The sequence below is a fragment of the Mobula hypostoma genome, chromosome 12 (genome assembly GCF_963921235.1).
Source record: "Mobula hypostoma chromosome 12, sMobHyp1.1, whole genome shotgun sequence".
NCBI lineage: Eukaryota > Metazoa > Chordata > Chondrichthyes > Myliobatiformes > Myliobatidae > Mobula > Mobula hypostoma.
Window position 1 is genome coordinate 65,703,904 of NC_086108.1, and position 26,981 is coordinate 65,730,884.

The 26,981-nt window shown below is 41.2% G+C and overlaps 1 protein-coding gene across 2 annotated transcripts; it reads right to left on the reverse strand.

Moving 5' to 3' along the window:
- Positions 1-8,731: 8,731 nt before the first annotated feature.
- On the reverse strand, positions 8,732-26,548 carry pdzk1ip1 (PDZK1 interacting protein 1). Of its 2 annotated transcripts, XM_063064305.1 has the most exons (5): positions 26,469-26,548; positions 25,798-25,991; positions 15,264-15,390; positions 10,841-10,936; positions 8,732-9,104 (listed from the first exon to the last, which is right to left on the reverse strand). In XM_063064305.1, the coding sequence occupies exons 1-5, from the start codon at positions 26,531-26,533 to the stop codon at positions 9,020-9,022; spliced, it is 567 nt and encodes a 188-aa protein (XP_062920375.1). In that variant the 5' UTR covers positions 26,534-26,548; the 3' UTR covers positions 8,732-9,019. The 2 variants fall into 2 exon arrangements, with proteins under 2 accessions (XP_062920375.1, XP_062920376.1); XM_063064306.1 differs by lacking the exons at positions 8,732-9,104; positions 10,841-10,936 and adding an exon at positions 13,173-13,359.
- Positions 26,549-26,981: the final 433 nt, after the last annotated feature.

Genomic DNA, 26,981 nt, shown 5'->3' on the forward strand with positions numbered 1-26,981 from the left:
CTGCTTATTATGTCAATTTCTTTGTCACTCCCTGCTAACCTGTTTTATGAATCTGTTCCCATTCATATGTAAACATTCCAGTAAACATAGTTTCTTCCTCTGAATGCTTTTAAAGTTTAGCTTGCACTCCTTGGAATCAATTTTTTCTCAAATTCTCCGTAGCTAATAATATGCCGAGAAAAAAGTTAGGAGTCTCCTTTATATTCTTGGGATCTGCCTGTATCCATAGAAGATAATCTTCCCTATTGCATTATTTATTGAAAGTTGGTTCACTTACAGGTATCTTGAAAATTCAAGTTCTTCCTATAAGCTTAAGAATGGCTAGGATTAAAACAGTTGTTTTTCACGAATAATTTTTCTGGAATTCATTTGAAAATCCTTAGCAGGAAGATGGATGAGAATTATATTTGCAATTTCCCAGTAGGTACATTGGTACTGTATCTCCAAATGTCACTCTGGGATCAATAAATCAGTGAGACTAAAAGTAGGTTGTTTTCATATTTGTCCTGTCCCATCCATGAAGTGAAAGTGCTTGGAGCTGAGCTACCCAACATTGTTTATTAACATCCCTCATTCTCAAGGGTTTAATAAATTCACTGAAACATTTAGATTTCCTTTGCATGAAATGTACAAAACGTGACTACAGTACTTCTCTGATAATCTGTGAATCCACCCACCATAACACAGATAATCACTCATCATTTATTGAATCATTTATTGACATGTGCTTACACTCCAATGACAAACTTCATTCCTTGGATCTGCGTGGCAGCTCTCATATCACAGTACTAGTTTAATGGACCAATGAGGACCCCCTGCAAACAGCAATTACAGTTCACTGGTTCAGTATGAACTGTGATCAGAATTTAGATCAAACTGCTCTCACACATTGCATCCAGCACACATAAACAAATCAGCACTATCCAATTCCGAGTCACTGGACTGTTAGATTACAAAGGAGACTGCTTAAGTGTATAGATATCAAGCCAGCTCCTTGTAACATCAATCTGATCAGTCCTGTTTCCAAATTCTTTACTCCAAAGCCCTTTTGCTCATGTCCCTTGACTCTTTTGCCAGAACTTAAAATCTATATCTGTTTATCTTTTGATTCTTAACTATTCTGATAGGACAGTTGCTCAATTTTAACACTGTTTATACTCTACATCCTCCTTTCAATCTCCTCTGCTGGCAATCTCAGATGAGAGGGGAAGTGTTGGTTATCTCTAATCTTCTTCGATAATGCCATGGGATCTTTCATGGCAACAGCCTTACTTTCATATCCAGTCTGAAACATATTTGCACAAGCAAAGTAATATGACTTCTATACTGCATTGCAGTGTTGCTCTAATTATGTGCTCTAGTCTTTGGAGTGGATCTTAAACCTATAGTTTTCTCATGTAAAATAGACTGACATACTAGTCACTCCAATTAATTAGTTCAAGGGCAGAGAGTTGAAACTGAGCTTCTCACATTGATCTAATTTTAACACAATAAGATCCAGGCAAGTTAATCTAAATAGGGAATATAATAATTCTCCACCATACAATAGAAGAGACCTTAAAAAAGAGGGAGCAGTGAAAAAAACTAAGGTGAGACTCCAGACATCAACAATATGTTTGCATTCAATGTCCTTATAAATATGCTATATAATTGCTTTATCTGTCAGGAAAATCCTAAGGGCAGAAAGTAATTTGGATCTAATGATATATGACACTTTGCAGAGTGGAATTGACAAAAGGAAATTACCCACTGACTTTCAGTTGGACCAAAGATGTCAAGGTGTTCTTCCAAAATGAAGAGCAAAAGAAAATTGATTGTCATAAGAAAAGTACAATGACAGTAAAGCAGAGAATCACATAGGCGAAAGAGGATTGACCGCTGTGAAGCAAAACACAAGACCTATAAAGCAGTTTAGAGCATTTCAATTACTAGTGTGCAACAACTTGTAGATCAATCATTGTTGGCTGTTGAGAAGCTGCCAACACTGGGAAGGCTAAAGTGAAAAGATTCAGTAAACCTGCTAAGAAAAGATAGATATATGTGATGATGGAAGAAAAGAACTTTGGTGAACAGATGGGAAGGGAAATAATTGGAGCATGATAGGATGAAGCTAGTAGGCAATACAAGAGTGAAAGACAAAATACCTTGTGAACTCAAACAACAGGAATACTGCAGATGCTGGAAATTCAAGCAATATACATCAAAGTTGCTGGTGAACGCAGCAGGCCAAGCAGCATCTATAGGAAGAGGCGCAGTCGACGTTTCAGGCCGAGACCCTTCGTCAGGACCTAGTGAACTACCTGGTCCTCCACCTGTCTTTGTATTGTCTACAAATTTGGCCACAACACCATCAATTCCGTAATCCAAATTGTTGGCATATAATGTGAAAAGAAGCGGCCCCAATACCAACACCCGCCATCCACCAATCTTCTATCCATGCTAAAATCTTTCCTGTAATACCATGGGCTCTTATCTTGTTAAGCAGGCTTATGTGCAGTACCTTGTCAAAGGCCTTCTGAAAATCCAACTAAACAACATCCACTGATTCTCCTTTGTCTATCCTATCTGTTATTTCCTCAAAGAATTCCAACAGATTTGTCAGGCATGATTTTTCCTTAAGGAAACATACTGACTTTGGCCTACTTTATCATGCATCACCAAATACCCTGAAAACTTGTCCCTAATAACGCACTCCACCATCTTCCCAAACATTGAAGTCAGAATAACTGGCCTAAAATTTCCTTTCTTCTGCCTTCCTCCTGTCTTAAAAAGTGGAGTGACATTTGCAATTTTCCAGTCCTCCAAAACCATTCCACAGTCCAGTAATTCTGGAAAGATCTTTGCTAATGCCTCCACGAGCTTTTCAGAACCCTGAGGTGTAGTCCGTCTGGTCCAGATAACTATCTATCTTCAGAGCTTTCGGCTTCTCAAGCATCTTCACCTCAATAATAGCAACTACACTCACTTCTTCCACCTGATATTCTCAAATTTCTGTCATATTTCTAATGACTTCCACAGTGAAGAATGACACAAAATACGTAAGTTTTTCTGCCAGTTTTCGTCTTCCATTACAAACTCCCCAGTATCATTTTCCAGTGGTAGAATATCCTCTCTTGTCCCTCTTTTACTCTTTATACAGTATATCTGAAGAAAACTTTTGGTATCCTCTTTTATATTATTGGCCAGCTTACCATCGTATTTTGCCTTTTCTCTCCTATTTTTTATTGGTTGCCTTCTGTTGGTTTTTAAAGCTTCCCAATCCTCTAACTTCCCACTAATTTCATTATATTATATGCCCTCTCTTTTGCTTTTATGCTTTCTTTGATTTCACTTGTCAGCCACAGTTACCTTTAGAATACTTCTTCATCTTTGGGATGTATCTATCCTACGCCTTCCGAATAGCACCAAGAAATTTCAGCCATTATTGTTCTGCTGTCATCCCTCATAGTGTCCACTTCCAATCAACTCTGACCAGCTCCTCTCTCATGCCTCTGTAATTCTCTTTACTCCGCTGAAATACTAATATATCCGACTTATAGAAACCATGGTTTTCGGTCAGGTGCCAGACGCTCGGAGAGATTCGCCGTGGTTGAGTGGTCGGCGACTTGGGCTGGCTCCCCCACTGGACTTAGTCTGGTGAGGAGGATGTGAGGACACCCAGCAGGACTGAAAAAACAAGACTTGACAAAGGGCGGATGAGCTCCTTGTGAGCCAACGGCCATCTCCTGTGGAAGAGATTAAAGCCTCACCACATATCTATGAATTGTATGCTATGCACTTAGTTAGAAGAGACATGGTGAACTTGGGCACTGCACCGTGTGCCTGGACTTGCCCAAGGCATCAGCCTAAGGGAGGGCCGAGCTCGAAGAAGCGGCCTCAGCTGGAGGCCGACATGGCCTCGGGCTCGTGTTCGGCGGGGGGGGGGGGGGGCGGCGGTGGGTGGTGCCAAGGTGGCCAGCGAGAACAAACTGGAGGAGAGGCTGTACTCAGTGCTGTTGCAAGATCGAAGAAGATGGAGGTGCATAGCCGCCAACCCTGGATTCAGGAAGTCACCCACTGACTGACTGACTGACAGAAAGCATAACGAGCATTCTCACATCTGTCTGGTTTGGTGCAACATCCTCTCATGATGTATGAAAACTACAGTAATCTGTCAGGATATCTGTAAAGGTCTTGTCTGCAGTCTACCATCACTGCAGGATTTATATGTGTCCTGGACAAAGAAGCGGGCAGGAAAAATCACTGGGGACACTCTCACCTTTTCCAAAAGCTCCCTTATAGAAAAGTACTGCAGGGCTATTAAAACATAAACTTCAAGCCATCTTAAAAGTTTCCTCTCCCAGACAGTTAATCTGATTCTAGTTAGCTCTCCAACTTGTTCTCTCTATTACCTCAATAATGGCCCTGCACATTTAAGACCACTCTCATAATGCTGTTTACACTGATATTTATTTACATTTTATTTTCATATCTGTTCAATACTTCGACATTTATTTTAGACAATTTTTATTCTTTCTAATTGCTGAATGCTGTGTTTCTGCTGCATGTCGTCCCAACACATCACAGCAAATTCCAGATACATGTAAGTGGACGTGGCAAATAAAGTTGATCCTTGGAGATTTCGAAGCAGCAACAATATCTGTCCATGGTGTTGGGTGATTCAAAAGGAAACCAACAGGTGGTGTCTTCATGCCATGGTCCTCCTTGCGTTCACAACCGGTGACTTGCTATCAGAGTTCACTAGAGAGTAACATTGAAATCTGTGGATGGTAAACACTGAGGCAGTGGTAAAGTAGGTGGAGGGAGTGAAAGCTGGGGGTGGTAAATGGGGTCTCAGTTGGTTTATTCTGGATGGTGCTCAACAGCCAGCAATCTTTTTCAATGAACAGAACCTGAGACCCTGGATCACTAATCTGGACTACCTTATTGGCACTGCATGCTCATCAGTGATGTGTCTGCCCAAGACCGGATTGCCATCGATTACCAGTGTATGTCAACTTGTATAACTGGTTAGAGTTCAATATATACAACTTTAGTGATGACATAAAATAGGTGAGAGAACATGTTAGGCCTCTGTGAGGAAATTAGGACTCTGAAACAGGAAATAATAAGGCAAAATGAGTGCACCCAAATTTGGCAACTGGAGGTTAAATGTAGAAAAATCTGAGGTCAGGCACTTTAGTCAAAAAAGATTTAAAAATTATTACCTAAATAGGGAGAGGCTACAAATGAGTGGAGTTCAGAGGGATGGAGGTGTTCATAAACCATGAAACATGAAACACAAAACCTTAGCATGCATGTTAAAACATCAAATTGTTTTATTGCATGGGAGCTGGAGTTTAAAAATAGGGAAGTATTTCAAAGTGTTGATGAGGCCACACTGGAGTACTATGCACAGTGTTAGTTCTCTTGCTTGAGAAATGATAAACTATCATTCTTGCTGGATGACAGCTGGCTAAAAGAATCAGACCTGTACACCTTGGAGATTAGAATGAGGGGTGATCTTATTGAAGCTCAAGGGGGCTTGGCAAAATAGATTCTGAGATGTTTCCATGAATGAGAAGGTCATGAATCTCTGAATTCTCTACTCCAGAGAGTTGTGGAAGCTAGAACATTAGACGTATTTAAAAAGGCTGAATGTATTTTTGAAAGATTGGGGAAGGGAGGAGTCTAGGAAAATGTCACAGAAGAGGAAGTGGAGCCCTGGGACAGATCAGCAGTAATCACTTGAAGTTTGGGCTGACTTGAGGGAACAAGTGGCCCTTTCCTGCTCCTGTTCGCTGGTATTTTTGTGTTGTACATCAGCAATCCAGTGGAAGAGCCTAGATGACATTTAGTAATCCCTTGACTGCTCCTTTGCAGATTCACCAATACTGATTACATGACATCGTAATTGAATCCTTGATTCAGTTATTGAAATAGCTCACTGCAGCTGGCCTCCAACTTATCCTGTCATTGGTTGAGGACAAAAATTTTGTCTGTGCATTATTCAATTGAGTTCATATTCTCACAGCTGAAGGAAATAAGTGAAACAAGGCAACACTCACAACACACTGGAGGAACTCAGCAGGTCAGGCAGAATCTGTGGAAAAGATCGGTCAACGTTTTGGGCCGGAACCCTTCATCAGGACTGAAGAGGGAAGGGGCAGAGACCCTATAAAGAAGGTGGGGGGAGGGTGGGAAGGAGAAGGCTGGTAGGTTCCAGGTGAAAAACCACTAAGGTGAAAGATAGAGGGGTGGGGGAAGGGAGGCAGGGAGGTGATAGGCAGGAAAGGTGAAGAAAGAATAGGGGAAAATACAATGAGTAGTAGAAGGAGGCGGAACCAGGAGGGAGGTGGTAGGCAGCTGGGGGAGGGGGCAGAGTGACATAGGGATGGGGGAAGGGAGGGGGAGGGAATTACCGGAAGTTGGAGAATTCTATGTTCATACCAAGGGGCTGGATACTACCTAGACGGTATATGAGGTGTTGGTCCTCCAACCTGAGCTTAGCCTCATCATGGCAGTAGAGAAGGCCATGTATGGACATATCTGAATAGGAGTGGGAAGCAGAGTTGAAGTGGGTGGCTACTGGGAGATCCTGTCTGTTTTGGCCGACGGAGCGGAGGTGCTCGACGAAGCAGTCCCCCAATCTGCGTTGGGTTTCACTGATGTAGAGCAGGCCACACCGGGAGCACCGGATGCAATAGATGACCCCAACAGACTCACAAGTGAAGTGTTGCCTCACTTGGAAGTACTGCTTGGGGCCCTGAATGGTGGTAAGAGAGGAGGTGTAGGGACAGGTGCAGCACTTATGCTTACAGGGATAAGTGCCAGGTGGGAGATTTGTGGGGAGGGACGTGTGGACCAGGGAGTCGCGGAGGGACCAATCCCTGCGGAAGGTGGAGAGGGGTGGAGAGGGAAAGATGTGCTTCGTGGTGGGGTCCTGTTGAAGGTGGCGGAAGTTGTGAAGGATAATGTGTTGGATCCGGAGGCTAGTGGGGTGGTAGGTGAGGACAAGGGGAACTCTGTCCCCGTTGTGGTGGCGGGAGGATGGGGTGAGAACCGAAGTGCGGGAAATGGAGGAGATGTGGGTGAGGGCATCATCAATGACAGCAGAAGGGAAACCACGATCCTTAAAGAAAGAGGACATTTGAGATGTCCTGGAACAGAAAACCTCATCCTCGGAGCAGATGCGGCAGAGACGGAGGAACTGGGAATAGGGAATGGCATTTTGCATGTGGTTGGGTGGGAAGAGGAATAGTTGAGGTAGTTATGAGAGTCAGTGTGCTTGTAGAAGATGTCAGTGGACAGTCTGTCTCCAGAGATGGAGACCGAGAGATCGAGAAAGGGAAGAGAAGTGTCGGAGATAAACCAAGTGAATTTCAGGGCTGGGTGGAAGTTAGTAAAGTCGATGAAATTGACGAGCTCAGCATGGGTGCAGGAAGCAGCACCAATGTAGTTGTCAATGTACCGAAGGAAAAGTTGGGGAGCAGTACCAGAATAGGTTTGGAGCACAGACTGTTTCACATAACCAACGAAGAGGCAGGCATAGCTATGGCCCATGCGAGTTCCCATAGCTACACCCTTGGTCTGAAGAAAGTGGGAAGAGCCAAAAGAGAAGATATTGAGTGTGAGAACCAGTTCTGCCAACCGGAGGAGGGTAGTGGTGATGGGGAACTGGTGAGGTCTATTGGTCCTGTCAGTCTCTTTTAAATTTGGCCTTAGTTGGATGCTTGACACTTGTGATCTCCCTTCTGGCATTGAGTTGGACATGCATGTTCTCTGGGTGAACGTGGAAGCTGCTTTTAAAGACTAATTCCCCTTCTTAGATTGGTGTGCAGCAGAATGCCTGGAACTGTGCTGAACTGAATATGGTTCCATCAATAGGGAAGCGGGGAATATCTCGCGTTGTAGACCAGCTTAGTGCTGTTTCAAATATATTCTTAGTCATCTTCTTGATTTTACTTAGCATACCTAAATGGATATTAGTGCTAAATGTCACGAAGGTATAGCCAACCGAATTAATTAAATCCATTTTCTAGGTTAATATATTACTTTTTCCATATACACTTCTAAATCATCTGAAGTTTCACACACAAAATGTTAGAAGATTCCAGAAGTTCAGGCAGCATCTGGAAGAAGATGAACACTCCACGTTTTGACTGAGATGCTTCACGAGGACTGAGAAGAAAGAGGGCACATATTTTTATTCCAGCTCCTGCCTGCTTTCTTTCTAGTTCTGATGAAGGGACTCGGCTTTCTTGTCCTTGAGTTTGTCCAGCACTTTGTGTGTTTTGCTCCAGACTTTCAGCATCTGTAGTCTCTATGGTGTCTTCACTATGAAGCTCACAGGCAAACATCTTTTCTGAGTAAAACTGAAAGCACGGGAAAAATTATTACTATAATTCCAGTAACAAATTGAAGTAGACTACTGTTACTGATAGAAACCAGCATAAGCACCGGCCTGATGGGCCACAAAGGCTCGGGACAGACTTTAAATTGTTACTGATGTCATTCTAAATGATGGGCGCTTTCTTCACTGAAACACTTTGAAGCTGATTTCTACCTCCTCACAAAGTCTCTTTGAGCTGTGTTTGTGCCCCTCCTAGTGGCTGGTTTCACAGCAGATTTGGGAACACACTGACTGCATGCAGCAGTACCCGGCCTGATCCAAAGGCCTCTCTAACCGTTCAGTACTTGGCTGATTTTGAAAGATCTAGTGCACATAGTTCAAGAAGTTGTACACAAAAAAAATGTTGAACAGTATTGATTTATTCTTACATATCTCCAGGAAGCTAAAGGAACAGATAATCTGCTTATCCCTCAACACTGAGAATGAAATCATTGCATAAAGATACATTAAAAGATCCGATCAGACATCATATATATGAAGCACTCAGATTGCAAAATGAAGCTGCAAATACATAGCACTCTGTTTAAATATTCAAAAGAAGAAAACATACAGTGTGTCATTGGATCATATGAAATTAACTCATTACTTTAAACAGATCTTCTGGAAACTATTCTTTGATTTACAATATTACATTTCAGTTATAGTTATCTTTGGTGATTCATCATTGACGGTCTCAAATAGATTTTCATAGGCATTTGGATGTTCATTTGATCTGTAGTCACAGGAAAGAGTAATCAGTACTGAAATACACAGTAAATATTTTCTTAAAATCATAGTGCTCACATTTTCTTCTAGATTAAAGATAGTTCACTTTATGCTACATATCAATATGTGAACTGATAATGATATGAAGATTTATTAAAGAAAATTACGTGCATGATAAATTGTCATAATAACCACAATCAACCAGTTCCCATGTTATTTAGTCTCGGTAGATAGTGGTGATGAAATGAATGTGTTTGTGTATGTTAAATACAAGATCTGACTTGCCAAAGCTGACCACAATATTTAAATAATCCTGTTCAAACACAGACTCTGAGCTTTCAGAGATGATACAACTCTCAGTAGGAGTCTGTAGTGAATGAAGAGGAGAAGAAATGGAACAAAAAATCACCAGTATGCCAAAGAAGGGTCTTTGTTTTACTTTGGGCATCATCATTTTCACTTCCAAATCTATCAGGAGCTGTGAAAGTGGCAGAAGTATAACTATCTATGCTTATCAGGAATACAAATATTTATTGTGGGATTTCCAGATAGGATTAAAAAGAACATGCTAAAATATGCAATAAGTATTGCACTATGCTTTGTTATTTGAATCACACCAGCTTTGTTTTACTGTTTGGCTGTAATATTGCTGCCAGATTTCCTGTGGTTTACAATGCACATCAAATATTTTTAAATCCATTCAGAATTGCACTGGACATGGCAAACTAGTTCAAACCCTTGCTTGAAATTCTATTCAGCCATGAAATATTTCTGTCTTGTTTATTGTCTACATTTGGTGCAGACACATCAGGATCTTTTGCTTTGCACCAGTGCCAACATAATATTGAAACACAAAGTTTGGCAGCTCCAGCAGTACCACCTGATCTCATGCTGCCGGCATGTTACATCTGTTCCAGGCCAGTCACAGCTGCGTTAGTTGACAAAAACACAGCATTGGACACCTTTAATTTCAATGAATTTCTACTAATTATTTTCTACGCCATGAAATATTACTGGCTGCTAAAGATTGAGAATAGGGCTGTGTGTAAATATTTATAAGTACACATCTACATAGCTTTGCCTTCACCCACATGGATGGGCTGTGATGTGACGGTACAACTACAGCCAGCTGGGCATTTCACTGTTTTTGATGACTGCTTACACTCCCACTCTACGCGTGGAATTTAAATCAAGCATTTGGACAATCCCCGTGGGCTTTCCAACTGTGTTAATAGGAAAAGAAGAGAATAATTCCTTCAGGGGGAAAATCTTTAAACAGAAAGAAAATATGCCTCAATCTGTATGTACCTATATCAATCTTCTATCATCTTAATATTTTCATGTGTGGTTCAAATAAAAGCAACAGCTGTTACAGCTTATTTTAGTATTAAGATACAATGAAATTGAAAACCAGTTCAATGACTGATCGGCTTGAATAAAAAGCAATGAATGACTACTTATGACAGAGACGATGAGGGGACCATTTTCAGTTCTATATGCTCTGGAGTACAGAGTACTCAGTGTTGTCACCATTGAAATAAGGTAAATGAAGCACAATTTGTGAAGCTTTTTGTCAAGATTATTCTATAAATATATGTCAGAGACAGTGGGCCTCAAATAATTTTGTTATCACCCCTTAAGTTGGCTTTTTTTTTGCAAATTATGTTTTTAAACCCTACTACGGTGCTAAGCACTGTTCTGCCAAATTTAGAACACTGAGAAGAGTGTTAGATATTTGCTGACCTCACATCTTTTAAAGACAGTGCTCCTGTGATAGGGATTCCATTGGTGTTTGCGAAGTCAGGCTCCAGTGCTGGTGATTCCAGATGATTAGTAACTCTGCAACAAGTGAGAAATATTTTTCAAATTATTAATATACAATTTTCTTTATGAAATTCAAGTTCTGTGTTACAAACTGCTTTCTGAACCATTTGGCATTGCTGGATGTTCCATGATGTATCTCTGTCACATTGCAGAGCTCCATGTAATTTAATAATACATCCATTGCTGAAAATGCCAAATATTAATTTAATTTTCTTTGCAGCTCTTGGTTATGACAGGTCTTCCTAACCCATACCAATCAAATGTTTAGTAATGTTTGATAAAATGGTTGCACCGTGGTCTGATATGGTCATTTGAATGCGCAAAAATGTAAGAAGCTGCAGACAGTAAAGGACTCCTCTCACCACTGGTAGTATCTACACGAGGTGCTGCCTCAAGAAAGGAAGATCTACTGCATCATCAGAGATTCCCACCATCCAGAGCAGTTTACAGCTACTAGAAGGTAGGAGGTACAGAAGCCTGAAGTCCCACAACACCAGGTTCAAGAATACTGTCATTATTTCCCTTCAACTATTTGATTCTTGAACCAACCGGCAAAGCCCAAATCACTTAAGTTTTGCACCAGCATTAATATGGACTTTGTTTCTTTTTGTTCTCCTTGTGTTTTCTTGTGAAGAAGTGTGTATAATTTATGATTAATTTATGTGTTTCTTATGAATGTTGCTTATATGATGCCATGTGCTTGTGTTATTACTACAAGTGTGTTTTCATTCCACTTGTGCAGACGTCTTCTTGTGCCGATGACAGTAAGATAACAAACAGTGAACTCTATAAACTCTAAACTCTATTCGGAGTGTCAGACAGCATCTGCGGAAAAAGAAACCAAGTTAATGTTTTCAGAAGAAGACCCATGCAGTGGCAAAATCTACCATTAGCATTTTCTGATTTTACTTTGTATTTCCAACTCCTACAGCTTTTTATTAAAATTTTGATTAAATGTTTATTGTGTAATTCTGGAAAATCCTACTATAAATACTATTAATCAATATCTTGTAAATTCATGTTCCTTTAGATAGTTGTTTTACCTGATAAACATTAAGGAATGTATTACCTGCATTTTACAGGGCACTATTGTGTGAAACAGTTTTTGCCATCACTTCCCCATGTAACTGAGAACAACATCAGTTTTTTTCATATATGCAGGTTAATGCAGGAACTTCAAATCTGCTATCCATGAGGTAGCACAGGGCTCCTCACAGGAGGGGATACTTAAATGAAATGACTACACTTATATTGAGGACTTGCTGACGCATACCATGCCAAGTCATGAGAAAGAGATTGCTTCCCTTAGGTTTGAATGGAAGCAAATAGTCACTGGTAATTAAAAAAAAATACCTTAGTTTGAAAATACCCTTCAATTTTTTCTAAGTTAAAAAAAAACTAGTGGATTGTGCCTCACAAACTTCCTGTAATATCCAGTGCAATCTAATACTTTAACAGTCTGACAATTCTGGTTGTTAAGTTGTACAACCCAGTCTGAGCGCGTTTTGGCCATTCCACATAATATCCTTTATGCTTTGGAAGGCTATTTTGCCCTGAGACTTTGTCAGCTGTTTCAAGAATTTCTAGCATGGAGAATCACCAGAGTAGGAGTTGATTTTTTTTTCATTTACTTCATTGGGGATCTGCCTGTGTTATTATGCTACCATTAGATTTATGGGAAATGTTGCTTTATTTCACCAGGAACAATATCTAGATTTGGCAATGTATATCACAAACTAATGTGAAGGTGATGATTCCTCTGGCTGGGATGTTTCCTCTGAGTCATGGTCAGGAAAAGGCGTTGGACCAAGATGCAAAGAAATTTCTTAACCCTGAGGGTGTCAAATCATTATAATTTACAACCCTAGAAGGTTGTAGTGGCTCAGTTGTTGAGGGCATCAAAGACATTGATAAAATGTTAGGAATTTCATTAAGGAATGAGGAGATATGGGATTCATGCAGGGAAATTGTGGTGAGGTAGAAATTTCAGCCATCATCTTCTTTCAATATTTTTATTAAATTTCAGATATTATAAAAATAGGATAGTACAGAATGCACTGTATTTAAATCATACTATTGCAATCACAGTACCCCGTATTCATAATCAAACAAATGAATTAAATTGAATTATAATAGTTTTATTATTTAAAAAAATCTAAATCCACTACCAAGGTCAAAGCTGTTTGGTAAAGAAAAGGAAGACAAAAAAAATCCTTATCACATAGTGATTTATGTTATTAGCCAACATCTGTACTTTAACGCCAAATCAAAGGTTTCGAAAATAGTTCAAAAAAGGTCCCCACCGTGTTTGAAAGTCTTGATTAGAATCAGAAATTGAACAACAGATCTTCTCTAAATTTAAGCATGACATAACATCACGTAACCATTGAGCGTGAGTAGGCGGAACAATGTCCTTCCATTTAAGCAACACCGCCCTCCTAGCCATGAGAGAAATAAAGGCCAATACAAACAAATCAGATGTCTCCAAAGTTATGCTTCCTTCTCCAACATTACCAAACATGGCAGTCAAAGGATTAGGCTTAAAAATTACTTTAAAAAGTACGGAAAAAGTTTGGAATACTTCCTTCCAGTATTTTTCAAGACTCGGACATGTCCAAAACATATGAATTAATGAAGCCTCTCCATTGTTACATCTGTCACAACAGGGAGATATATCTGCATAAAAACGAGATAGCTTGTCTTTGGACATGTCAGCCCTGTGGACCACTTTAAGTTGCAGGAGGGAGTTGCAAGCACATAGAGATGAGGTATTAACCAATTTAAAAATTACATTCCAAGACTCTTCAGAAATTGAAATTCCTGTTCCCAGGCTTTTTTAATTTTGTCTAAAGGAGCATCTCTCATTCCCAACAGCATGCCATAAATATTGGATATTGAGTCATTATGAAAAGGTTTCAAATTAAAAATTATATCTATTAAGTTCTTATCAGAACTCATAAGAAATGTATGTAATTGAGGTCGCAGAAAGTCTCTGATCTGTAGATATCATAAAAAGTGGGTATTTGATAAGTTATATTTAACTGACAATTGCTCAGAAGAAGAGAGACTCCCTCCAACAAAAAAATCTTGGAAGCATTTAATACCCAATCTGTCCCATTCTTTAAAAAATACATCAGTCATAGAAGTTTTAAAAAAACAATTAGAAAAAATGGGAGTAGAGAGAGAAAATCTCAATAAACCAAAATATTTTCTAAATTGCAGCCAGATTCTCAAAGTATGCTTAACTACCAAATTGTCAGTTAATTTATTTAAAGATAAAGGAAGTGAGGATCCAAGAAGAGAGATAATAGAAAATTTCATAACAAAATTAGCTTTCAAGGAGACCCATACTGGACAGTCTTCATGGTTAATGTAATATGACCAGAACTTAAGATTTTGAATATTGACTGCCCAGTAATAGAACCTAAAATCTGATAAAGCTAAGCCTCCATTCTTTTAAGCTTTTTGAAAGTGGACGTTGTTTAATCGAGATTGTTTATCTCGATTAAACAAAGTCTATCATCTTACTGAATTGAGCAAACATGGGAGATCAAATGCCCCAGCCCTGCTTTTATCTGATGTTCATACATTAATACATAAAGACATCATAAGCAAATAGTTATGGGAAAATATTTCAGAATGACCAATTCACTGCAAAGTCAGAAAGAATCTATTGACTCACCTGGAAGGTTTCAGTGTTTCTAGGTCTGGGAGGTACATATTTTCTTTATGAAGGCACAGCAAAATATAAGAATAGAGCAAGTACTCATCGAGTCAGGAAACATCCATGGGGAGAGAAACTGCATTAACATTTTAGGTCAAGTACTCTCCATCACATTAGTTCTTTCATTCTGATAAAAGTGTATTGGCCTTAAACACTGTCTCTGTTTCGCTCCCTACAGATGCCACATGTCCTGCAGACATTTACAATATTTTCCCTTTCTGCTTCAAATATATAATATGCATTTAAAAATGCATGTGTAGCTTTTGTACAAAGCATTAGACACTATACACACTTATTTGACAGTTAAAACAATTTTTCACATCATAGAACTTTATTCCTACAATCTTAGCTCAGTGAGTGGGGTGTATGAGGCCAGGCTGTAGACTTTCAAGACTAATTGTAAGGATAAGTTTTTATTTATATGGCTACTTTGATGCATCACCCTGAGCTGCATTGGTGGAGCTGTGATAAAGATCCCATTGAGCTAACTCCTTTCTTAAGAGACCAGGGAATGGAAGAAAATCGTGTAATTAAAAGAATAATTGTGATTTCCAGAAATATTTCCAACATCAATTTATAGATAAAAAGTTCATGCAATAATAAATGTTAGCAACTTACTCAGCATTCTTGCACCAGATTTTATTCACTATAAATCCAACAAAGCATAGGCACAGGAATACAACTACTGCAATGATCCCTGTAAGCCAGGGTTGCAAACCTTTCCTAGGCTGCTCTTTAGTTTCACCTGTGGGGAAATGAATCAAAATCACCAGAACTTAAATACATTTAATGGAATTCAGTTATTCGACCACATATTGAAAATGATTCAATGAAGAACTTGTGATTATTTTAAAGGAAAACATAAATAACTGTGTGTGTAAACGCGAACAACAGGAATTCTGCAGATGCTGGAAATTCAAGCAACACACATAAAAGTTGCTGGTGAGTCCTGACGAAGGGTCTCGGCCTGAAACGTCGACTGCACCTCTTCCTAGAGATGCTGCCTGGCCTGCTGCGTTCACCAGCAACTTTTATGTGTGTAACTATGTGTGTAATGGTCCAGACTGTGCTAGACTGAGCCTGCTGCCTGGCTTTGGCTAAACGTGGAGGGTCTACAAGCTGTGAGGGCAGGACAGTAAGGACTCCGCTCCCAAGTCAACCTGTAGCTGGAGAACTGGCGTTAGGGAGAAGGGTGTTAATGGAGGGGTGAGTTGGGTTTGGAGCTTTGGCAGCTGTGAAACCAATAGGTCACTCCTAAAAAATCTTGACTATCTCTGACATCTAGATACATTCAAAATTTTACATTTGAAATAAATATTTAAAAAATAGAAACTTAAAGAATGTTATCAGTCTAAAATAAAATTAAAATATAAAACACACTAAAGAATGAATTAAAAGATCTTATCTTCAACTTTGCCTCAAAATTCACAGGACTAAAATCTCATCAAAGTCAAGGTTCTAAGCAGCAGTCTAGTTCTGGGCAATCCAGCATGACCAGTCTCTGCAGTTAAATATTTGACAAGGTGAAGTGGAGGAGTCAGCCTCCAAATCTGTTGGTTTTCCTCTTTCCATGTTTCATGGTGCACAACAGCAGTCTGGCAATTGTAGTCATTTAAGGGCTTGAATGTAAGCAGCTTCCATTATAGCAATCGACAAAACTGCACAATCCATGGCAATACATTTTTTGTTAATTGTACAGTCACTGTTGTAATGTCAGATTTATGAAAATTCAGCTTCCTCTAGGACACAAAAGGGGCCTTTTGGCCCATTGGTCCTATGCTGGCTCTCAGAGCAATCCCATTATCTGGTTTATTTCTCTGTAACCTTATTCTCTCTCATAGACCCATGAGCTCCCCCTGATTCACCTGCCTAGAAGCTTCACGAAGGAACAATTACAGTGGTTAATTAATCTACAAATTATTCTGTGGGAGGAAATCAAAGCACCCAGGGAAAATTCACGCATATCGAGACAGTTGAACTTGGTTCACTGGAGTTGTGAAGAAGCAGAACTATTTGCCCAAAGAGTGTGCTACCTTGTCTGACTCCTCTACAATCACCTTTAGGATCTCCAATTCCAAACCATTGTGGCATTAGAAGAAACATTTAGAAGAAATACTATTTGCAGACAGTCCCAAGTAAAGAATAGGTCCTTAAATTGAGTTTGTCCATGTTAGAAAATACACAAAAATCACACCAGAGAGTAACCATATCTCTATTGTATTGTAATGAAAAGCATCAGAAGGACAGAAGACTGATAAGAAAACATATATACTAGAAGTGGATAGAGAGGACATTAGTAAAAATGAGCGTATATATATATATATATATATGTATATCGGACTTCTGAATTTAGTAATATTAGGGGGCCTCATTTGTAAGTGGGAGGGGTCCATAAGTGAGGTGTTTGTAATCTGTATACTGCTGCATCTACAAAAGCCACTGTGGACCTTGTCATCGGAGCACGTGGCAACATGCTGTTGTGCCTGCTTGCTGAGGGTGGTGGTGCGCTGACAACAACAGAGGAGATGGAAATTTCCTTTCCACATTAGTATCACTGCTTCTCTATGGAGAGTACATTAGTGCCAAGAATCCTGCCATCCTAGCTAAAGCAGCAGACAAGATGGCTTCAAGATCATACACACCTACAGACAAGCCATACATGGCCCCATTGGATCGGCACTTCCGATGTGTGACAGAATTGGTCACTCTATCAAATACATACAGTAAAATCCATCTGGAATTCACTCACTCCATGATATATCATTATAATTCTCTGAGCGAGTCACGTACTCACATGGTGGAGAATTCCACTCACTTTTCAAATGTGCTGCAATTCTTTTTGTCATCAAATCCCATAAAATACAGCATCGGATCCAGATAAATAGAGCTTGATGGCACTGTGCCCATTAGTGCAGACTCTCCACAATGGTCCCTCCCAGCACCATCTGTTCCTGCTTTCTTATGTGACTTGCAAGGCGAGAGCCTAATTTTCAGTAATAATGTCTAAGCATCCAAGCCAGTACATGCTGTGAATGTGTCCTGTGAGAGAGGACATCCACAAAGATTCAACCCCTCTGTGGCTTACACTTCCTACAGCCACACTGCTAAAGGCATTCTTAGAAGACCATGAGTTGTCATTAGTAGAACGAAGTGGAAGAGGGTTGGGGGCTCCACACACTTCACATGATAAAAAGTAGGAGTTAGATTGGCTTCAAAAATGGGAACACATGGAGGCCAACTTTCAAGATCTTTGGCCAAGAATCAGGAAGTGAGACATTTGCCACAGAATTCCTAGCATCTGACCTGCATTCATGGAAAATATTGACCTGCAAAATATTCATGTTAAGAGTCCAGAAAAGTTCCTAGTCAATCATGAATAATTCAATTATGATGAGCTGTTGAGTACCACGGATATGTAGAGATAATCATTATCTGGCACTCGGGTGCCATGAACATACTTCCATACTATGTGAGATTGCAGAGCTGTGTATCAGATACTGTGGTTAGCAGCACAGGGGCACCTCAGGGGACTGTTCTGTCACCCTTCCTGTTCACTGCTTATACCGCGGACTTCTGATACAACTCAAGAGTCCTTCCACCTGCAGAAGTTTTCTGATGATTTGGGCAGTTTTGGGCTGTATCAGCCAGGGTCAAGAGGCTGAGTACAGAAGAGTGGTGGACAACTTTGTTGAGTGGTGTGGGCTGAATCACCTGCAGCTCAACATCACTGAGACAAAGGAGTTGGTGGTGGACTTCTGGAAGATGAAATCACCCATCTCCATCAAGGGAACCGATGTGTAAGTCGTCCGGGACAATAAACTGGACTGGTCTAAAAATACAGGGGCTCTGTACAAGAAGGGACAGAGCCGACCATACTTCCTGAGGAGGCTCTAGTCATTCAACGTCTGCAGTACTATGCTACAGATGTTCTGCGACTCAGTGGTGGCCAGCATTCTATTCTACACTGTGGTTTACTGGGGCAGCAGGGTGAGAGCAGCTGATGCCAAGAAGATCAATGAGCTCGTCAGGAAGTGTGGTTCTGTTCTGGGGGTGGAACTGGATTCCCTGGTGGTTGTGTCTGAGAGGAGGATGCTGCAGAAGCTACAGAGCATTATGGACAATCCCTCTCACCCCATCCATGACATGCTGGACTAACAGAGGAGTATGTTTAGTAACAGACTGATTCCACTGAGGTGCACCACTGAACAGCACAGGAGATCCTTTCTCCCTGTGGCTATTAGACTCTACAACATCTCCTCCTTAAGTATATAAGAATATGGTTTCATTGCACATCTGTATTTTGCACTTTTACTTTTTAATGCACATTTTGTATTATTTTTCATACCTCAGTGCTTACAGTTTCCATTTTAAAGTATATATTTCTGAACTTTGCAACAATAATTTCCTTCTGGATAAATGAAGTTTTATGTTATCTTATAACAGCCAAATATTGTATATTATTCTGCTGTAGTTTCATATAAGGTGTACTTCTTTATCAGAGGAGATACAACTGAATATTGTACGTCCAACTAACATCTCTTTTTCTGACCTTCTGAAGGAAGGAGCAACATTGATGAAGCAGCTGAAGATGGTTGGGTCTTGGATGCCACCTGAGGAGCTCCAACAGAGTTGTCCTGGCTGAGTTAATTAACCTCCAGCCATGGTGACTCTTTTCCTCTGTACCACATATAACTCCAGTCAGCAGAGAAGGACCAACTTGGTTTCCTTTGGCTGCCTAATTCTGCTCTTAGTTAAAATGCTACCTTGATATTAAAACCAGTTATTCCTTCCTAATCTCTAAGTGGCAAGTCTTTAATCTATGTTTGGACTGATGCCGTGAAGAGGTCTTACAGAACTCAATATCAGCATCCTTAGAGTTTACTGTGGGTAAGTCCCATTGTTGTTGACCCCTTTCATTATTATATTAAAAACTGAGAACAGGCTAATAGTGTAGTATTTAACTGATTTACATTTGTTCCTCTTTTTTTCAGACTGAACAGACCTAGCAACTTTATACTTTGTTGGCCATATGCTAATTTTATAGTTAAAGTGAAATAGTTAGCTGCAAGTACAAATGGTTCCAGAACATAATACCTCATCTCTGCTGCTGAAATGAGGCTAAGATGAATCATCTTGAAACCCTTGACCTAATATGATTGTGAAAGCATTCTCTCAGTATTTTGCACGATGGGCAGGACTCATAGAAGCTCTTCTATATGCTAACTGGTGAATATCCTCACTTCCTGACATCCCAAAAGAATTTCTGCCATTTACAAAGCACATGATAGCTATGCAAAGGAACACCCCGCTTGCCAGGATTGGGGAAGCTCCAAAAGAACCCAGGAAGTTCAACACTACTCAGTCAATAGAGTAGCCCAGGAAGCAGAGCTTTGGCAGCCACGGTTCAATGATGCTGTCTGTGTGAAGTTTGCAGGTTCTCCCTATCACAGTATGGGTCTCTCCAGAAGCTCTCATTTCCTCCCACATCCTAAAGATGTGTTGATTGATAAGTTAGCCCTGGTGGAGGTGGGAGATGGGAGAATCAGGGCAGAGTTAATGAACACATGAAATAGGTGGAGGAATTGGTCTGATGGCATGCTCTGAGAACTGACATGGATTCAGTGGGACAAATGGCCTCTTTCTATGAATCCCTATAGGGAAATATGAGAAGTGCATGCAGTTACTCATCTAGGCTACTCTAAAAGTACTTTTCAAGCGTGTGAAAAAGAGCAAAGGTATCAGAAACATGGAAGCATCACTGCCTCTTCATTCTCCTCTAAATTCCCATTGTGAGCTGTAGCATCTCCTTTTCATTGCTGCTGGGTGTAAATCCTGGGCTTCCTAGCCAGCAGCATTATTGCAAATATCTTCATGAGAAGGATGGCAGTGGTTCAAGAAGGTGGTTACTTATCAACTTTTCAAGAGCAATTAGCATTGGGCAGTAAGTGCTGGTCTTAGCAGCAATGTCCATATTCTGATAGGTAAGTAAGCAACAGCACTGTGATTTACCTGCCAACATTGTGACTGCCACAACAAGGCTCACGGATCTGATTTCTCAGGTTTGAAACCGATCAATGGTGGTACACTTCGACGCAGCAACATCCCTGGGTCCAAGTAACTGTGTAATTGTTTGCCTTTTATGTCATTTTCATGATTGCAGGACATGGCTGCATATTAAGAAAATCAAGTGCTGCAGGTCTACCCCATCAGTGAGTTGCTGAATAGTGACAGATCTGCACTTATTACATACCGTTACTGAGTTGTCACCTGGACTCGTTGCATACTAATGTTATGCTGATGGGGTGTGCGGTCCAACAGATGGTGCGAGTGATTGTCTTGGACATTTCTCTTGTGATCACAGGACCCTGTAGGACATTGGTAATGTAGAAAACTGCAAGTCCAGATCACTGGTTCATTTGCGAGACCGACGACAGGAAGCTACTTTCCCTCAGTTGTGGTGTGGTCTAGACCCTCACACAGCAGGGTCTTCTGTTGCAGCCGCCCAGGAGTGGAGACACTAGAGACGGAGTGGGAGAGAACAGCGGTCTCTGTGGGTGCGCTGGAATCCAAACTGGATTGGGGTCTGGCCCCTGCTGCTGGTGCTGGCCTCCAGTGTTTGCTCAGCGTTGCCCTCCAGTGTTCACTTGATGGAAGAACAAGCCAGACCAGGCCGATATCCCATACACCATCAATCTACAAACCAAGTCACTCAGGGGCTCGTGGACTTTTATTTTTGTGACTATGTTTTTCAGTTAACATAACCATATGTGCTATATGTGCATTGTGCTCTGTGATGATGGTAGTATGTTTTGCACCTCGGCCCCAGAAGAAAACGCTGCTTCATCGGCACGGACTAGAAGGGCCAAGATGGCCTTTTTCCATGCTGTAATAGTTATATGGTTATATTTGGCTACATTCATGTATGGGTGAATGATAATTAAACTTGAACTTGAAGTAAATGGCATATTTTCCCCATCAGCCAAATATTTTGGGCTCTCTAAGTGCTGGTGTTAAGGTCAATAGCAAACACATGTTGGGATGTTTATAAAAGAAGTATTGGCCAACATTTTGATATGGGTTGAACCCATTGTAGTCAAGTCTAGATCAGTTTCTGACAGGCCCCATGGAATACCAATGCGGTGTACCATGCCTGTAATTCCAAGGCTTAGCTATTAGCAACAATTCATTGCAATAGGAAGTAAACACGCAATTGCTAGATTCCAGGGAACAATCTGTAGATTTTATGCATAGAGGTCGCTAGTAAAGCCAGCATTATTGCCCATCCTTAAATGCCACTGAGAAAATGGTGACGAGTCTCCTTTTGTCAATGGCAATTGATGTTATGCTGCAATTACATTGGGATTGGTAAAACCACACCTGTAGTATTGTGCACACTGTACAGAATTAGCCACCCTATTAAAAGATGGAATAGAGCTGTTCCCTAGACTAAACACCTGGAATGGGCAGGAACAGTTGGACATGCTAGTCTTGTATCTTCTTTAAGTTTAGAAAACTGCAAAGATACTTGAGTGAACCATGCAAGATTCTAAAGGATCTTGGTGTATGTGAAGAGGATGCTTTCTTTTCTGGAAGAACTTAGGAGGATTATTCTTTGAAAATAAGCAGTTGCCTGGTCAAGAGAAGGTTGTAACAAAAATATTTCTCTTAGATGATTATGGGTGGTTGGAAGGTGGAAGCAAAGACTTTGAATAATTGTAAGCTGGAGACACAAAACTTATCAGCAAAAGGGTGAGAGATTTCTGTATAAATATGGAATATGGAACTGAAAGTGTAATCAAATGAACCAGGATCATACTAAATGACAGAATGGGTTTGTGGTGCTAAATGACCACAATCCCCACGTTTGTTATTCCCAAACTGCAGCAACCTTTCCATGAAAATACTCTGACAGTCCTTTAGTTTGCATGTTCTAGGATGCAGGCCCAGAGATAACGGATGATTGACCATGTAGTTCCGAGTCAGGATGGTAGGTCCTGGTGCTCCTGTGAGTTTACGGTGCCTCTTGTTGGTAGCGGTCTCAGGTTGTGAAGTGTTGCTGGAGAAGTCCTGGTGAGTAATAACAGTGCATTCCCTAGATGGCACACCTACACTGTAGTTAATATTGTCACTGGTGGACGAATTCAATGTATTAATGAATGAATGTCAATTAAGTGACATATAGCGCCAAGCTTCTCCAGCGCTGTTGAAACTGAAAGCGGACCCTGGGTCTCATGCTTCTGACTTGCAGATGTTCGAAAGGCTACACTTGCTACAGGATTCCCAGCCTTTGACCTTCCCTTGTGGCTTATCATAGGAACATAGAAAATAGGTGCAGGAGTAGGCCATTTGGCCCTTCGAGCATGCATCACCGTTCAGTATGATCATGGCTGATCATCCAACTCAGAACCCTTACCAGCCTTCCCTCCATACCCCCTGATCCCTTTAGCCACAAGGGCCATATCTAACTCCCTCTTTAATATAGCCAATGAACTGGCCTCAACTGTTTCCTGTGGCAGAGAATTCCACAGATTCACCTCTCTCTGTGTGAAGAAGTTTTTCCTAATCTCGGTCCTAAAAGGCTTCCCCTTTATCCTCAAACTGTGACCCCTCATTCTGGACTTCCCCAACATCGGGAACAATCTTCCTGCATCTAGCCTGTCCAATCCCTTTAGGATTTTATACGTTTCAATAAGATCCCCCCTCAGTCTTCTAAATTCCAATGAGTATAAGCCTATTTCATCCAGTCTTTCATCATATGAAAGTCCTGCCATCCCAGGAATCAATCTGGTGAACCTTCTTCATACTCCCTCTATGGCAAGGATGTCTTTCCTCAGATTAGGGGACCAAAACTGCACACAATACTCCAGGTGTGGTCTCACCAAGGCCTTGTACAACTGCAGTAGTACCTCCCTGCTCCTGTACTCGAATCCTCTTGCTATAAATGCCAGCATACCATTCGCCTTTTTCACCGCTTGCTGTACCTGCATGCCCACTTTCAATGACTGGTGTATAATGACACCCAGGTCTTGTTGCACCTCCTCTTTTCCTAATTGGCCACCATTCAGATAATAATCTGTTTTCCTGTTTTTGCTACCAAAGTGGATAACCTCACAATTATCCACATTAAATTGCATCTGCCATGAATTTGCCCACTCACCTAACGTATCCAAGTCACCCTGCATCCTCTTAGCATCCTCCTCACAGCTAACACTGCCGCCCAGCTTCATGTCATCCGCAAACTTGGAGATGCTGCATTTAATTCCCTTATCCAAGTCATTAATATATATTGTAAACAACTGGGGTCCTAGCACTGAGCCTTGCGCTACCCCACTAGTCACTGCCTGCCATTCTGAAAAGGTCCTGTTAATTCCCACTCTTTGCTTCTTGTCTGCCAACCAATTCTCTATCCACATCAATACCTTACCCCCAATACCGTATGCTTTAAGTTTGCCCACTAATCTCCTGTGTGGGACCTTGTCAAAAGCCTTTTGAAAATCCAAATATACCACATCCACTGGTTCTCCCCTATCCACTCTACTAGTTACATCCTCAAAAAATTCTATGAGATTCGTCAGACATGATTTTCCTTTCACAAATCCATGCTGACTTTGTCCGATCATTTCACCGCTTTCCCAATGTGCTGTTATCACATCCTTGATAACTGACTCCAGCAGTTTCCCCACCACCGAGGTTAGGTTAACCAGTCTATAATTCCCTGGTTTCTCTCTCCCTCCTTTTTAAAAAAGTGGGGTTACATTAGCCACCCTCCAATCCTCAGGAACTAGTCCAGAATCTAAAGATTTTTGAAAAATTATCACTAATGCATCCATTATTTCTCGGGCTACTTCCTTAAGCACTCTGGGATGCAGACCATCTGGCCCTGGGGATTTATCTGCCTTTAATCCCTTCAGTTTACCTAACACCACTTCCCTACTAACATGTATTTCCCTCAGTTCCTCCATCTCACTGGACCCTCTGTCCCCTACTATTTCCGGAAGATTATTTATGTCCTCCTTAGTGAAGACAACCCCAAAGTGATTATTCAATTGGTCTGCCATGTCCTTGCTCCCCATAATCAATTCACCTGTTTCCGTCTGTAGGGGACCTACATTTGTCTTAACCAATCTTTTTCTTTTCACATATCCTGTCAAGTTGTTGGCCAATACCTTTCGTAATTATAATGGACTATGTTCAGTTTGTCTAAATGGTAGCTGGAGCCAGGCCATGCAAAGATTGTGCGCTCATTACGTGACCAAAGGAAACGTGTAAGCCTATTTCCTGGTTTACTTCACTCACTACACATCGGGTCCTGTACTCTAAAACGTCAAAGGATTCAGTATTAGAGCCCACTGTGCCATTCCACAGCCTTGTCTGGCTTCCTGAAACAAACGCTGGTCTTTTTACCCTCACATACGCTACAGTAACGGGGATTGTGCGGAAGTAGCAGGATAGTTATCCAACAATCCTTAACGAATTTATTTGCAGCCGGACCGTCCAGAAGTTACTGCTCTGAACTCGTTTGCATTTAATTCGGGTTTAAGTTACGTACTGGAAATGACATTGTGGTGAGAGAGGTTAGTTCCTCGCAACAGTAAACAAGGTCCAAGTCCCGTTGCGTCCATGAATAGAAGTAGTGACCAGCCGAGAGACACAAACCAATGCGTACTTCACCTATTCTGAATCACCCCCTCCCTGAAACTTCCCCGTGCATGGTTCTAAATTTAGGCTGGACAGAGTAATAAACACGATAATGAAACCCGAACGGGAAATATCCTTCCGATGGATTTCAATATCTTCTTTCCGGGAAAAGTACACAGCGCGGATCCCATCACTGGCTTTAAACTGCTAAAGGATGAGTGGTTTTATTGTTCGTTAAGGTCCTACAATGTTTCGAAACAAAAGACTTCTATTTGAGTGTTAAATCGCTGATAGTTTAATTTTCAGAGGTAACGAAACACTCGTGGAACTGTTTCATGTAATTTGTGTAATATGATTCACCTGTCTTTGTTAACAGACATTTCACAATGGTAATACGTTCAGAGACTTGGCAAAGCCGTATGTTTACACCGAAAGCTGGAATTTGAGTTTCGTTCAGTTTCGGAGCAATGCTAATCGCCGGGTTTACAGGTTAAATTAAACGGTGTTTACTTACCGTTCTGGGCATGTACCGAGACGAACGCGAGAAAAATGCAGCAAAAGCGAAGGCTGTGAAACATTGCGGGCTTCAACCGGACTCCGGACTCCGAGTGGACCTTATCGCTGCCTGGGTGCACACTGGCTGAGATTTGGCATTCCTGGGGATCTAGCTCCGTGTCTGTCCACCACACCTCCTCCACCTGACATTTCCTGTAGCGTCGCAAGAGTTTTTTTTAAAATAAGGAAAGTTGAACTTCACCTCATTACTGTCACACGGAATCAGCAATCATAACTTCGCAGCAAATAAGGACTTTTGGATGAACAGCTCTAGGGTAATATTGCTGCTCCTTTCTCGGGAATCTGCACTTACTGCTGGCGTAACTCCAGCCTAGTGCTAAACATGGTAGCCCCAGGAAGTGCTGTACGTTTGTTTTGTACTCCTTTAGTGTTCTGGGAGAAGCAAACACTTTGGGCCACTCTTCCCCGGAGGCAAAAATAAGCAGTTACACATCTCCACTGTGGCCATAACCGATCAATTCCACCCCCCCCCCCCCGGCTACCCTCCCCTCCGCCGGCCCATGCAAATCAAATGAAGATTATTGCATCTCCTCTGGCTCCACTTTCCCTCCTTGATTCATTCGTTGCCCTCAGAGATATCGCCTCCTGAGTATCAATATCTTTGAGGACCTGAGCTCGAGCGGTGCCTCAGGAAGCCGGCGTCCATCTTTGAGGGTTCCCACCATCCAGGACATGCCCTTTGCTCACTGTTACCGCCAGGAGGGAGGTACACACTCAGTGACTCAGGAACGGCTTCTTCCCCTCTGCCATCCCATTCCTAACTGGACGTTGAACTCATGAACTCTACCTCACTACTTTTTTATTTATTTATGGTGTTTGCACTACTTATTTTAACTATTTAATAATTATATATACTTACTGTAATTTGTCCCCCCCCCCATATTTATCATGTATTGCATTGTACTGCTGCAGCAACCGTTAACACATTTCACAACGGATGCCTGTGATATTGAACTTGATTCTGATTCTTACTCACTTGGACTTCTCTGTATCCACTAGGTGCACCTCCTGATCTCATCCCTGATAAAGATAGGCGTTTGTTTTATTTTGCCTCCACTTGCTCAACCCCCATCATGAAATCTTCTCAAGCATTACCCCTTCCTTGCTGTGCTCACCTGTCAT

Coding starts and splice junctions, on each gene's coding strand:
- pdzk1ip1 (XM_063064305.1), bottom strand. CDS start 26,533: ATGTCCTGGATGGTGGGAACCCTCAAAGATGGACGCCGGCTTCCTGAG. Junction 25,992..26,468: donor GAGGCACCGCTCGAGCTCAG/GTCCTCAAAGAT, acceptor GCGACGCTACAG/GAAATGTCAGGTGGAGGAGG. Junction 10,937..15,263: donor ATCTGGTGCAAGAATGCTGA/GTAAGTTGCTAA, acceptor CACTTGTTGCAG/AGTTACTAATCATCTGGAAT.